We start from the raw sequence: 15,824 nt of genomic DNA, 5'->3' as shown, positions 1-15,824 counted from the left end.
TATATGTTCATCCCTGTTGTGGTCACAGACCTATAAACCACGTTCGTTTGAGTGGCTTCCAATGAGCCGAAATCCAATCATTCAAAGCTTTGCACAATAACTAATAACATTATATATTTAGTCCTTAAAGGCGCATATGATAGCTAACACACAAAGCTTAATACAAACCAAAGTCATTAATTAAATCCTGATCAAGATATCACTCTGCCAACAGAGGGACTCTGCCAACAGAGGGGATAGGAAGCCATAGAAATAGCTAACGTGCAAAGTTTATCGAAGAATAAGCCACTGTGACGAATTCTTGAACACACTGTCGAATTGACATAATAACATCACTGGAGGTATAAAGATCGAAAGTTTAAATGGATCAAATCAACTTATAAAGGTAAGTTGAGACATGTTTTTTTTCTCAATTGCTGTAAAAAGATGTAAAATCTACTTTGTAAACGCAAGCCGAAACACCTTTTGTGTATGATGTACCTATATTTTTGATGTCCTATTTTGTTCCAGGCATTCTTTAACTAGTTTATTCTACTGATAGAGCTGCGAGTAAAATTATTTACAATAACGCACCTTAGGTTTCACTAGTAAAAACGGAACATTATTTTACAACTATCGAATAAAGCCTTCCGCATACACACCAATGTTATGTATTAATTGATTCACTATCTCCATTTTAAATTCCAATGTAGTTGTTAGCATAACTTTTTTACAAGACGTGGTTTGAACCAGAGTTTATTAGCTAGTTCGGTAAGAAAGCAGTAACAATTTAACTTAGATACTCAGGAGTGAAACCATGGAAAGTGAGAAACAAAGTTATATTTCTGTAGATGAATTAAAAATTCTACCAAATATTGTTCTACCTGCAGATTGCAAGGAATCATCATATTTCTCCTGTATGGTCAGTAGAGACTCAAGACTGAACAAAACCTCCGCCATGGTAGGGCGTTTCTTTGGATTTTCATACAAACATCTCTCAGCAATTCGTCCAAACTCCTTCAAACATTTCGGGGCTATTTGATGGCTTATATAAAAATCAGGTATATCCTTCCATTTTCCCTTTTTGATGCAATCCTGAAACCATGCTGCTAAATTCTGTAGCTCTAGTCTTCTATCAATTGCACGCATCCGACAGAGCACTTCTAACAACACTACCCCAAAAGCATACACGTCAGACTTCATTGTGAGCTTTCCAGATAAGAAATAATCAGGATCTAAATATCCGTAATTGCTTGTAACAAGTGTGTCGACATAAGTCAAGGGCTGATCATTAGTTGGGCCTATCATAGCCAACTTGAAGTCTGTAATTTTAGGAGCCCAGTTTTGATGTAACATAATATTTGAGCTTTTGATATCCTGATGTATGACCCCAACCTCAACCCCTGTACCACTGTGAAGATAGTGTAACCCACGAGCGGCACCAATGCAAATCTTGAGACGTTGAATCCAAGAAAGAGGGGTACCAAGTTTATGGAGATGTTCGTTTAGTGTTCCATTGTGCATATATTCGTATACAAGGATCATCTCATCCCCGTAATTGCAATAGCCAATCAAAGGCACAATATTACAGTGACGCAACATAGGAAGCAACTCATGTTCGGTACGAAACTCTTCTGCTCCTTGCATGGAACTTGAATCCCAACGTTTAATTGCAACACCCATAAGAGTCGATCCGATTATAACATCACCTTTGTAAACTTTTCCAAAACTGCTCTTCCCAATTACTAAAGATTCATCAAAGTTTTGTGTAGCGAATTGAATCTCTGGAAATTCAAACTGACGGTATAATGGAGACCCTTGGATGGACGATGACGGGAGTGAGGGGGAGGCCGGGGAGAAGGAAAAGGTAGAAGGTTTGGTCTCCTAGCCATCATAATTAGCAGTGAACAAACATTATTATTTTTGACCAAGTAGAAGTTGAAATTGAAATGCATAACTGAGACTAAGAGCATTCATTCATTATTAACTTATGACTAATCTGAGTGCCACATCAGAAAAATTTCTCCATAAATCACTAATCTCTTGCAACATCTCCAATAACTACTATATACTAAATGGGGGAAGGAAAGAAACAAAGCCAACATAGATACTCGTTATGCCTATAACTAGTTTTTTCATGACAAGCCAATAACGAGTTAGCCCTAATGGTGGGCAGGTTATGGATAACAGGGCATTAGGACCCTTTAAGTGAACAATTTGAGATAAGAGCCCTCACAATGACTGGTTAAGGACTACTTATGGACTCGTTAACCATCCGATACATAGCACACACCTTTGTATGTGTCTCGATATCTACTGGTTATGGAATCGTTACGAGGGGTACGTGGTTTTGATCTCGAGTGTTTGGGGTGTTTTTATTTCCTTCCCTCACGTAGAGCTATATATAATATTTAAAATCTAATAATTTAGAGTGTAGGTATAAATAATTGGTGAGTCCCAGACTAGGGACAAATTAGGATTAGTGGTTCCCGATGTGGTGCTCATGAGTACCAGTTATGTTAGTTACTGCCTTGCTGGTCTGATAGTTGCGAGCACTCTAATAACATTTAAAAAAAAAAAAGTAACAGGAACAAATAGGTTGCATTAACAACTAGCTAGTAATTTTTAGAATGTTTGCTTCTATTTTGATTGATATCTTTAAAAACCAATCAGTTGTGGGCAAAGCTTGAGCTTACTTGGCATTTAAGTGCAGTTTCAAGTGCTGTCACGACAAGAGATATTTTTGGTCGTTCTTCGCGCTCTCTCCTCAAACATTGGTAAGTAATTGTAGTAAACACCTGCAAAGAATAACGATTTATTTTGTCCTTTATATTGTTGCAGATTATTTCTTTGATTGTGTTTTGTTCATAGGATTGCCGAGCCAGCTTTATTAAAGGTTGATTTTTATTGTCTGTGTAGCCAAAACACAACCTCCCACACAATACTTCAAATAACACAACACCAAAAGAGTAAACATCCGACTCTTTGGTTAGAAAGCCTGTCTCAGCATAAAGGGGATCAACATACCCTTGTGTGCCTACAGCTTCAGAGAAAAGAAATGTGAATCTCTGATTGGCAGGACCAAACTTGGAGAGCCCAAAGTCTGTGATCTTTGCATTCCAATTGTCATCTAATATGATATTAGAACTTTTAATATCTCGATGCAGTATTCTTTGTTGGGTGGTTCCGGCTGCATTATGAAGATATGCCAATCCCTGAGCCGCCCCAATGCATATCTTAAGACGTCGAACCCAAGTTAGCTCACTACTGTTTAGATATTGATCAAGGCTTGTCCTAGGGGCATATTCATAAACTAGGATCTTTTCACCACAATCATCACAATATCCTAAGAGAGAGACAATATTTGTATGCTTGTATTGAGAAAGCATCATTATCTCTTTCCAAAACTGAGGATCTCCTTGACCAAATCTGCGATCCAAACGCTTTAAAGCGGCCACAGTTTTCCCTTCAAAATAAACTATTTCTCCCTTGTACACTTTTCCAAATCCTCCTTCCCCAATCAAACATTCATCTGAGAAGTTGTCGGTTGCTGCTTTTATAGCTTCTAACTGTATTTTAAGGTGTTCAAAATGTTTTGTGTGAGACATATTTTTGATACAATTATTGGAAAAAAAAAACTGTAAGCTAGAAAGAGTTTGAAGAATTTTTGAAAGGGAAGTAGATTTTAATCATACATTCATACTATAAAAGAACTTTTGACGGTTTATTCAAAAATATCTCTAGTATAATCGTATTTTTGAATCGTAAAAGACTAAAAGTCAACTGGCCATTTCATTTGCATAGATATTGTATGTCGTTGGCGAAATATCTTTCACATAAAGTCAGTCAACTCTGTACCACATCTTTTTGGCTTCTAGAAATGATTTCTCAATTTTATATATGACAACTATACTGGGTAAAAATGATTACTTGACCTTATATGTCAAGTCTGTCAAATCACACCTTCATCGCTCAAAACCTATTAAAATTGGGGGAATTGTCACACGTTCTATGGCTCCACCTTGTTCGGCCCATGACACGTCTAGCGGAAAGAGCAGTGCAGCTCACTCAGGCCTCACAAATGTGCCACTTCAATGATAATATACTTTTCTCAATAGAAAGACAATACTGTCCACATTCTATTTCATTGATCACAACAAAGATATCTACGTACCATTACTATTGCAAGTATATTTTTCACTGAGAATTGACAGAAAAGTTCTTTTTCACTGAGAAAGTTAGCACCTGTTTCAAGAAAAACTTCAATTTTCTCGTCAAGTCTGTATGCATTTTCTTGCTTTAAAGTTACTTTATTGCTGATGGTACCATCATAAGTAATCAAATCTTTCAATTCATCAACTAAATCATTGGTTTTGGTTGTCTCGATACGACCAAAGTCATTGTAATCTAAGAAAGACAATGGTTTCACAGGTGTAGATGGTTGTAAGTCGTCACAATCTAATAAACATACAGGTTTTATAGGTGTAGCCGTGTAGGTGGGTCTACTAAGCATGTTAACACCAAAATCTAAAGAGAGTTGAGAAAAGGATCATCTTCATAGTTTGGTTAAATACAAAGATTATAAGGATGTTAAGTCTCAAAGAAGTCAGCTTTAAAGCTCAAAGATATAATGTATATCTTAGATGTGGCAAAATGGGAGGGCTGAGTAAGGTGGTACTTGTTACCTGTTGAAACGGGTCTGGCCAACTGACCAGACAAATTTTGGCAACACTGCAGGCTACTTCAATGATAATATACTTTTCTCAATACAATAGCTTAGGAAGTTTTATGGATATGTGGGTGACTTTCGACCCCTTAGAGAAAAAACATAACCCGAGTGAAACCATAGATGAATAAGTGCATAGAAATTGATGTCTTTTGATTGTCATTTATAGGGTTCGAATTCCTTAATTATTGACAGAAAACTGTAATGTGGCCTGTTGTGCTTGGATATGCTACCAGCAATTTGTATAAGGCTGCAGTATGGGATCAACCAACCCAAGCCGCTTTGATGTTCATTTATTAGTTACCCATTTGACCCGGTATTCGGCACTCAACCCAAAAGTTTCCAACCAGACCTGTCTCAATGTGGACTTGTTAATTACCCGGTTGACCCTATTACCCGACCAAAGAGTTTTACCACCTCTAATACAAACTTGTACTGACTTCAGGATAGCCAAAAACTATTGCAGCACTGAAACTTATAGAGAATCTTACATGAGGGTCGTGAGGTTTGGGACATACACAGTTTCATATGCAACTGTTGTCCCTAGTTTCTGGAGATCCTTCTTCTCCCTCCATGCTAACAGCAATGGGTCATTTGCTCGGGCCCAAAATAAATGCTAAGACATAATACTAAAAAATATACCAGACCCAACTTGATTTAATGGATTGATTAATAAACAGGCTACACAAAAGGGTGAAACCAAAGAAAGTTGAAAACAAAGTTATAGTTCTGCAGATCTATTAAATATTCTACCAAATATTGTTCTACCTGCAGGTTGCAAGGAATCATCGTATTTCTCTTGTATGATCAGTAGAGACTCAAGACTGAACAAAACCTCCGCCATGGTAGGACGTTTCCTTGGATTCACATCCAAACATCTTTCAGCAATTCGTCCAAACTCCTTCAAACATTTTGGGGCTATTTGATGGCTTATATCAATATCAGGTATATCCTTCCATTTGCCTTCTCTGACACAATCCTGAAAACATATTATTAAACCTTTCCCTAGATTTCTAACCGTTGCACTCATCCGACAGAGCACTTCTATCAATACCACCCCAAAAGCATACACGTCAGTCTTCATTGTGAGCTTTCCAGTCATGTAGTAATCAGGATCTAAATATCCAAAAGTGCCTCTAACAAGATCCTCGGCATAATTCAAGGGCTGATCATCCGTTGGGCCTCTCAAAGCCAACCCGAAGTCTGTAATTTTGGCTGCCCAGCTTTCATTTAACATAATATTACTGCTCTTGACATCCCGATGTATGACCCCAGCCTCAATCCCTACACCACTGTGAAGATAGTGTAACCCACGAGCAATACCAATGCAGATCTTGAGTCGTTGAATCCAGGAAAGAGGGGTACCAAGTTCAAGGAGATGTTGGTACAGTGTCCCATTTGTAATATAGTCATATACAAGGATCATCTCTTCCCCATCATTGCAATAGCCAATCAAAGGCACAATATTACAGTGCCGCAACGTAGGAAGCAACTCAAGTTCGGCACCGAACTCTTCTGCTCCTTGGAAGGCCATTGAATGCCGTCGTTTAATTGCAACAACCATAAGAGTTGACTCGCTGTTAATAAAACCTTTGTAAACCGTTCCAAAACCTCCCTTTCCGATTACTAATGATTCGTCAAAGTTATCTGTTGCTAACTGAATCTCAGAAAATTCAAATTGACGGCATAATGTTGACACTTGGATGGACGATGAGGGGTGCGAGGGGGAGGCTGAGGTGGACGAGAAGGAGAAGGTAGAAGGTGTAGCTCTCATCTCCTAGTCAACATAATCAGCAAAGAACAAACAACATTACTTATTATTACTCTTCATAACATTATTGACAAAGTATAAGTAACAGCAAAAAATATGTTGCATTATCAACCATGGTAATCGTTTTTGGGTAAAGGGAATTTTACCCGGCTAAGGATTCTCTCAAGTTCTTCCAACATGACTAGTCAAGTCGGGAGATCTTTGACTATTGGATTGTCAAGTTTGAATCTTGACCATTGATTTTTAAGCTGGTGGTTGAAAATCTCTCAACTTGACTAGTCATGTTTGAAGAACTTAAGAGGATCGCCATCCATATTTCCCTGATTCACTTTATATATACCAACAATCTAAGTTCTGGCGGAATGACCGAATGCCAAAAAATGCCTACAACGATAGTGATATTTGACATTTAAAATTTTGTTTATGCATATGATGGAATTTTCTATTATAATCCAATCAGTTATCAGAAATGGTTGAGCTTACTTGACATATAAGTGCAGTTTCAAGTCTTGTCACGATGAGAGACATTTTTGGACGTTCTTTGCGCTCTCTCTTCAGACATTGATAAGCAATTTTCGTAAACACATCTAACGAATAACCATCTATTTCATCCCTTATACTATTGCATATTATTTCTCTGATGGTGTTTTGTTCGTAGGCTTGCCGCACCAATCCTATCAAAGGTTGATTTCGATCGCCTTGGTAGCCAAAACACAGCCTCCCACACAATACTTCAAATAACACAACACCAAAAGAGAAAACATCCGACTCTTTAGTTAGTAAACCCGTCTCAACATAAAGGGGATCAACATACCCGTGTGTGCCTACGGCTTGAGAGATCATAAATGTGAATTCCTGATTGGCGGGCCCAAATTTAGAGAGCCCAAAGTCTGCAATCTTTGCATTCCAATTATCATCTAATATGATATTAGAACTTTTAATATCGCGGTGTAGTACTCTTTGTTGGGTGGTTCCGTCTGCTTCATGAAGATATGCCAATCCATGAGCCACCCCACTGCATATCTTGAGACGTTGAACCCAATTTAGCTCACTACTGTTTAGATATCGATCAAGGCTTTTCTTAGGGGCATATTCGTACACTAAGATCTTTTCATCACAATCGTCGCAATATCCTAAAAGAGAGACAATATTTGTATGCTTGTATTGAGAAAGCAACATTATCTCCTTCCAAAACTGAGGATCACCTTGACCATATCTACCATCCAAACGCTTTATGGCAGCGACCGTCTCCCCTTCAGAACGGACTACATCTCCCTTATACACCTTTCCAAATCCTCCTCTACCAATCAAAGATTCATCTGAGAAGTTGTTGGTTGCTGTTATTATAGCTTCTAACGGTATTTTAAGGTGTTCAAACTGTCTCAAGTCAGACATTTTTTGATTGGTTTATTTAACAAATAACAGTTATTGGAAAGAATTGAAAGAATTTTTTAAAGAGAAAAAGTAGAAACGGTGGAAGATACGGATTGGCATGGTATGTTTTGAGTGGTTATAGTCAACGGACAACATTATCTTTATCTTGATTCATGTCTTTATCTTTCTTTGACTTTTGTTTCTTGGGTGTTACCAGGTAGTTTAAGAATACTATCAAGTCATCAATTTATCCTTTAAAGATATGGCTACAGTATGAGACTATGACTTCATTTACAATGTACGGTCGATATATCAGTATATCACATAGACATACATAACTACATATGTCGTAATAGAGTTCAAGAAAACATGTACCAAGTATGCAACTATACTTATACACAAGTTAATAATAATATTCTCGAACTACCCAGTGTGGTAACCTAGTCTATCTATTTTTTAATGTTTTTGAACAGAAGCTAGTCTTCCACATAAAGTACAAGATTATATGCCAGACGGTTAATAATTACTTTGAGCACTTGCTATCAACAAACTTTAATAATTATTTAGGCAGTGCTATCAACATACGCAATTATTACTTAGGCGACTTGGGATCAACAAGCTCTGGCCTATTAAAATGGGGGCAATAGTCACCAAGTTCCAGCGGTGTAATCATCTCCGTCCAGCCCATGAAGCGTCCAGCTGAAAGAGCAGGGAGGCTCACTCAGGCCTCGCAGAGTCGCAGGTGTGCTACTAGGGCTTTACACAATAATATTGCATTAGACTAACAATAGTCGTATCAAAGTTACACGATCAAATATTTGACAAAGATGAAATACATAATTTGAGTACACAAGACATTTGCATGGATGTGATGAAGATTAAAGACTTCTGTCAATTCCTAGTTTGACACACTGCCAAGACCGACCCCAGCATCATGTGGGTGGGATAGGATCCACAATCCTCGTACCAAAATGATGTTTTCAAGCCAAAACAAGCAAAGCATTTCAAAAATCATAATTTACATATTAACTTTAGGTAATACGAATAACAAAAACATCGCAAATGAACCAAAACATAGTTCATATAATAGACGGATTATATTTGATAGCAAGCAATGATTCGTGCATGCGTTAATAGGACAATTATTCACATACAATTTCATTCACCAAAACAAACACATCTACATACTATTACTGTTTATATTTCACTCTCAGAATAGATAAAGAAGCCAACTTGCAGCAACCACCTAATCCTTCAGATCTCACACAAACTAAGAGCCAATTACCCATGACTCAACAGATGAAGTTCTTTTACTACCTTCCACAAAACCTGCAAAGTTAGCATATATGTGCCTGTCTAACTTCCCAGCCATTTCAGGAAGAACTTCATTTTTATCTTCAACTCTAAATGCATTTTCTTGATCTAAACTTAATTCAGTGCTACTGGTACCATCATAAGTAATCAAATCCTTCAATTCATCAACTAATTCATGGTGGGTTTTGATTGTCTCGGTGTGACCCAAGTCATTGTAATCTAAGAAAGACAATGGTTTCACAGGTGTAGATGGTTGTATGTCATCACAATCTAATAAAGACACAGGTTTTACAGGTGTAGGTGGGGGTCTACTAAGCATGTTAATGCCAAAAACTAAAGAGAGTTGAGAAAAGGATAATCTTAATAGTTTTTCGAAAAAGTGGTAGATATTATGGCTAGCAATTGCGCTTCTGATGACGAAGTAGAAGGTCACCGCTTGTTTCCCCAGACTGATTAGGCAATGCTTCCATGTCATGTTGACTCGATGATGGCCTGGAGCTTCCTGTCTACAGAGTTTGGTTAGATACAAAGATTATATGGAGGCTAAGTCCCAATAAAGCCAGCTTTCAAGTTCATTAGCAAAATGGGAGGATTGAGCAATGTGGTACTTCATACCTATTGAAACGGGTCAGGTCAACTGACAAGATACACTTTTAGCCTGATATTTTTCATTCGTGTTATAAAAACAAAATTTGTCAATTATAATTTCGATAAATTAGGCTACTTTAATGATAATGTACTTTCTCAATAAGATAACTTGGGAGGTTTTATGGATATGTTGCTGACTTTTGACCCCCTAGATATAGAACATAACCCGAGTCAAACCATATAAATAAGTGTATCGAAACTGTTGTCTTTTACTAGTCATTTATCGGTTGTAGTTTATAAAGAATTGTGATTTGTGTTGAAAGAATAGCCTATGTATTGAACTTTTATCTTTGGGAAACATGGACTATATAATTGAAGGCAGGAAACTTTAATGCGGCCTATCGTGATTGGAGATGCTGCTAGCATATTGTATAAATTACCAGCCAGATCTGCCTACGTATTTGACCTGTTACCCAACCAAAGAATTTTACCACCTCTAATACAACCTGCACCAACTTCAGCATAACCAAAATCTATTGCAGCGCTGAAACTTAAAGAGAAGCTTACATGAGGGAGAACGTAAGGACGGATGACAAAACCCACAATCAAGCCAATAATACAAGCAACTCCCACGCCGATACCCCAAACTATGGTTGATCCGAGTACTGAAAATGTAAATTTCAAACAGTATGATATACTAATAAGTTCACACCTTATTACATTAGTTGACAATTAAGCAGCACAAAGAGCCTAATAGCCTAGAAGGCTTGGTTTTAAAGCTTGTGTGTGACTTGAAATTTATGAAGCCTACCAGATCCAGAAGAACTGTAAGCACAATCCTCGGCCTTCAGATCAAGTTGACGGACCAATCTATTACCATGATCAGAGATCAATAAAGCACATCTTTGAGGGTCAAAAGCCAGCTCAAAATCATCAGAAAATGAAGCATTCTGTGCAGGACCATCTGCTTTGCCAGTCTTTTGAACATTTCCTCCAGCAATTGTGGTTACTCCTATTGTGTCATTAATCCAAGATAAACCAATGGTCATCAAAAAAGTTGAAACTTTATAACCTCATGCATCAACACAAGTAAACCAAGTGTCAACAAGTTGGGCTGATTGTGGGAAGTTGATCAAATGGAACGTTCAACAAACACCTATAATTTGTCATACTCGTCTTTGAGTCTAAAGATGTACAATTGGATCACACAGTACAATTAGATCTCTCAACCCTTAAAATAACTACACTACCCACTTTTACATCAATCACTTTTACATTAATAACCGCACCGTCGCTGCCACCACCGACACCACTACTAGCCGTTGGTACCACCATCGCCGCCACATGATGTGAACATGTGTCTAGTTCTTTTATAAAAACCATCAAACATTCGAAACAACAATTAAAAAGTCAAAGAAGAGTAAAAAGCAATCTTTAAAACAATTGAAAAATAAAAATAATTCAGAAAATGTTTTTACCTAACCCATTTATTGACTTTCATTTAACAAAAACAGAGGACGAAGGCACAAAAGAATATAATGGCTTATGACTTTCATTCAGAAAACGTTGGTTCTTCCACCCCGGTGGGACGCCAATGTTGTAATGGCTTATGGCACCACCTCAGGTCGTCCGGGTTGTTTCTTCCACCTTGACGACACCATAGCCCATTACGAATACTCCCTCCCCCTTAACGCCACGTCTATAGCTTGGAAAGATATAGCCGAGGGTTGCTCAGTTTTAGGTTTGGTTTATGGGTTTAAAGAGGATCTTGTGATTTTGGAAGTGGGTTGTGGAATAAGTATCACAAAAAAGTAGAAGATACATGCACGGTAACATTTTGTCATAGCAATTCACCCCAGTGTAACCCCGACATACTCTATGTTATCAATAGCGGAGCTATAGTGGTTAGCGGTCCTCATGCAAAATTCTTAGGGCATACTATGGGAGAAAAGTTGAGAACTCGTGATCAAATGAAGGCATGACAACTACCTCCAAGTTGCCAAATCACTCTTTCTTTGCATTGTGAAACTGATCAAGAAATCCATGACCATTTGTTCTTTGAATGCAACTTACAGCAAAAGTATGGGAAACAATTCGAGGAGATGCAACCATGGGGAAACATTGATCTATTTGAAACAACATAGTTGAATATTGAATGTTTTGTTGAAAGACAAATGCAGCTTGGAGCATTTTTGGTAGGTTAGATTGGGACCATCCATTTACTATATATGGCAGAAAAGAAATAACCGGATATTTGATAAATGTAGAGTACATATGATCAACGTGTTGGCATCATCAAGAAATTGGTACAACTCGAATTGTGCACATTGAAATTCAAGATGACGGCCTATATTCATTTCATAAAATTTAAGGTCCTTTTAGTGTTGCTCAGACAATTAGTTTGTTTTACTTGTTTTCTTGGGTGTTAAAAGAGTCATTGAGGAATGCCTCAACCATCTCTTACTATTATACATTATTTAGGTGGCAGGGTATTTTCACCTATTAAAGATATGAATGTAAAATTATTTATGGTGATACAAGGTACTTTTGCATGATTATATACATCTATAATAAGCATCAACTACATACAAGAACATGACATGTTAAGAATAGTGAGTAGTGAAACTGATTCATTTTGTGCATGAATAGATGTCCAACATACCTGATTTGCTTATTTTCCTTATGACATGGTTGGTTTTGTCAGCTATGTAGATGTTGTTTTTCCTATCAATAGCAAAACTTTTGGGCTTATTAAACATGGCTGATGCCAACTCGCCATCCTTGTATCCAGCATCACCATTACCAGAAAGCTTTTTAACATCACTCACTACAATTACAAACAACGATAACCATATATATTAAGCATCTAGTAGAGGCATGTAGCAATCCACAAAAGGAACCATTCTGTTAAACTATATGACTAATTAACTCCACGTGTAAAAGTACACTCTGTAAATATATTATGACTTAATAACTCAATGAAAACTCCACATAGGTCAACTTTAAAGATAAATGGACTGTCTTTCAACAGTTCAAACAAAAATAAACTTAACAAAATTAATTAATTATAATGTATTTCAAAAAGTTCAACATTCAAAGCATTCATTTCGCCAGCCACTCAACCACCCACCACACATGTTAAAAGTATTCTTCTTCTATTTGCTATTCTTCTGTTTGTTATATAAATCCTATTAAATCTTAAATAAGTTTTCAGGTTTTTTATTTTCATAAAATCCTAACTTACCTATCTAAACTATTATATAAACACCCCTCCCCCCTTCTCTTTTTTTGTGGGTCTGTAACGTTAAGTAGCAAACACATTCATCGTCACCACCTCACCCAGCAGCTCTAGAACTTTTTATATATTTAATACAGCGTAATTCATTTCAACTTTTTTGTTTAAAAATAATCAGGTGGACTCGATTATTATACTATTATTACTCCGTATAGTATATAAAGCAAAGCAATGATCTTAAAATCAAGAAAACAAAATGTGAGAACACATAGATCAACCTTTTGATCTTAAAATCTCGAACTTCCATTTCATATACTCGTAACCAAACACCTACCTCTTTCTTCCCCGTCCTATCTAAACCAATACCACACACACGCACACACACTGCACTCTTTACAAACCATAATTTCTGCTACCGTATTCACTTAGCTACAAATCCATTACTTAGACAATCGTTACCTTGTATATTATCTTCACGCATCACGCATAAAACAAACGACGATATACATACACAATACCATAAAGAATACAAATAACACGAAAAACTATCATTATTATCATTATAAACAAAACAATAGAAACCTAAACTGAACACAGATTCTCTATCAAGTAATTAAATCATATTACCTTCAGAACCGGAGAACGACACCGTATAAAACGTACTTTTAACGTAATCAAGGATAACGATATCGGAAGATGATGATGATCCATAGAGTGGAAAAACGGAATAAGGGTTAATGTTGAGTTTATCACCGTCTATAATTGTAGTCACTGTATAACCTTCTTCAGAAACTATATGTCTATATTACTATTATTTATAAGTAGCAAACATATTCCTTGCCACCACCTCACCCAGCAGCTCTAGAACTTTTTATATATTTAATATAGCGTAACAAATTTAAACTTTTTTGTTTAGAAATAATCAGGTGGACTCAATTATAATACTATTATTACTCTGTATCTATATTATCTTATAAAGGAGAACCCCCCCCCCTTTTTTTTTTAGAAAAAATGATTTAAACTACCTAAATTACCCTTCTTCTCTATTCACTAATTTAAACATCTCTACCTAATATACCCTTAAATCTAAACCACTCATTTTCCTCTCTTTCCTCAAATCTCAACCACTCATTTTTTCTCTCCTCCATAAATCCTTTTATTCCTCTAATTCATTCAAAATCTTTTATCTCAAAAACCGTATAGCGATAAATTATAAAAATTATATGGGTGTTCTTAAAATTTCATGCTCTTTCATTCGAGAGGTCATTCGAATGCATTTAGTTATCACACTCTATGACTTACGCATGGAGCCCGTACGGCTAATGCATTTAGTTATCACACTCTATGACTTATCATCTCCTATGACCTATCACCTCACCATCTCACCGCCGCAACGCACGGGTGCTTTCTCTCAAATAATATAAAACAAAGCAATGATCTTAAAATCAAGAAAACGAAATGTTAGAAGAGATAGATCAACCTTTTGATCTTATAATCTCAAACTTCCGTTTCATATACTAGTAACCAAACACCTTCTTCTTTCATCCCCGTCCTATCTAAACCAACATAACACATACACACTCTTCAACAAACCATAATATCCGCTACTAGCTTTCACTAATCTACAAGTCCATTACTTACACAATCGTTACCTTACACAATTATTTTCACGCATAATACAAACCATGAAATACATACACAATTACCATAAAGAATACAAATAACACGAAAAACTATCATTATTATCATTATAAACAAAACAAAACAACACAAAAACTAAATTGAAAACAGATTCTCCGTTAAGTAACTGAATCATATTACCTTGAGAACCGGAAAACGACACCGTATAAATCGTACTTTTAACGTAATCAAGGATAACGATATCGGAAGATGATGATGATCCATAGAGTGGAAAAACGGAATAAGGGTTAATGTTGAGTTTATCACCGTCTATGATTGTAGTCACTGTATAACCTTCTTCAGAAATTATATTATTATTATTATTGTTAATTTTCTTAACGTCGATTCCTGTTTAATAAATTAATTAATAAACAAAATGGATGATAGTTAGAGATCAATATTTTACCGCGAGTAAAAAATATGAAATTATATTAAAAAGGTAGAAGAAATGATTTACCGTGGGTTAGGGTTACCAGAAGGAGGATGATGCAAAGAAATGAAGAAGTAAAAGAAGCAGCCATCGGAGTGTGAGAATTTGGTGAGTGGGACTGAGTGTGACTGAGACCAAAGTGTAGTGTGTATTGTGTAACACAAAACCAAAAAATGTGAACTATTATTAGTTTGAAACCTTACACATTAAGGAAAAAAAAAGTTAAAGAATTTAATAAACAAATGATCCAATCATCATTTTATATGCTAAGAGCCGATGGAGATTTTTTTTTCAGAATCTTTTTACTTTTATATATATATATATATTAGGATTTTTGCCCTATAAGATGCACGGTTTTTGAATTATATTTTCAAAACTTTTTGTATTTAATCAATAAAATTTCTAATAAGCAACATTTAAATAAAAATTATATAAAATTAATTGAAAGTATTTAAAAATTTAATATTCAAAATTTTCTTAATATCAGGTCCACTACATTAATTAGTGGAAAAACAAAATATTAGAATACATACATACATTTAGCAATAACAATTTTGTGAAATAAACTTGATATACTGATTTAGACATTTCATACAAAACACATATTGATATAGACGTATTTATAGGTTAGTAATTAGCAAATTTATATATTGAAAAAATGTGTTAGCAATTATTTATTTGGAAACAAATAGAAAGTTGACTACTTTATTTAATATATGGTTATTTT

The 15,824-nt window shown here is 36.0% G+C and overlaps 2 protein-coding genes across 3 annotated transcripts; both read right to left on the bottom strand.

The window, feature by feature from the left end:
• Positions 1-816: 816 nt before the first annotated feature.
• On the bottom strand, positions 817-7,942 carry LOC122595406. The gene is made up of 5 exons (XM_043767759.1): positions 6,960-7,942; positions 5,474-6,482; positions 4,154-4,437; positions 2,676-3,548; positions 817-1,863 (listed from the first exon to the last, which is right to left on the bottom strand). Exons 1-5 carry the CDS (start codon positions 7,869-7,871, stop codon positions 817-819), a joined length of 4,125 nt encoding a protein of 1,374 aa, XP_043623694.1. The 5' UTR covers positions 7,872-7,942.
• Positions 7,943-8,913: 971 nt separating this feature from the next.
• Positions 8,914-15,279, bottom strand: LOC122598356. Of its 2 annotated transcripts, none has more exons than XM_043770945.1 (6): positions 15,125-15,268; positions 14,809-15,015; positions 12,415-12,579; positions 10,564-10,764; positions 10,320-10,417; positions 8,914-9,666 (listed from the first exon to the last, which is right to left on the bottom strand). In XM_043770945.1, the coding sequence occupies exons 1-6, from the start codon at positions 15,186-15,188 to the stop codon at positions 9,121-9,123; spliced, it is 1,281 nt and encodes a 426-aa protein (XP_043626880.1). In that variant the 5' UTR covers positions 15,189-15,268; the 3' UTR covers positions 8,914-9,120. The 2 variants fall into 2 exon arrangements, with proteins under 2 accessions (XP_043626880.1, XP_043626881.1); XM_043770946.1 differs by having other exon boundaries at positions 9,346-9,670; positions 15,125-15,279.
• Positions 15,280-15,824: the final 545 nt, after the last annotated feature.

This window comes from Erigeron canadensis, chromosome 4, assembly GCF_010389155.1.
Source record: "Erigeron canadensis isolate Cc75 chromosome 4, C_canadensis_v1, whole genome shotgun sequence".
In the NCBI taxonomy this organism is placed as follows: domain Eukaryota; kingdom Viridiplantae; phylum Streptophyta; class Magnoliopsida; order Asterales; family Asteraceae; genus Erigeron; species Erigeron canadensis.
Note: the sequence above shows the minus strand (reverse complement) of the source record. Positions and strands in the feature narration are given on the sequence as shown.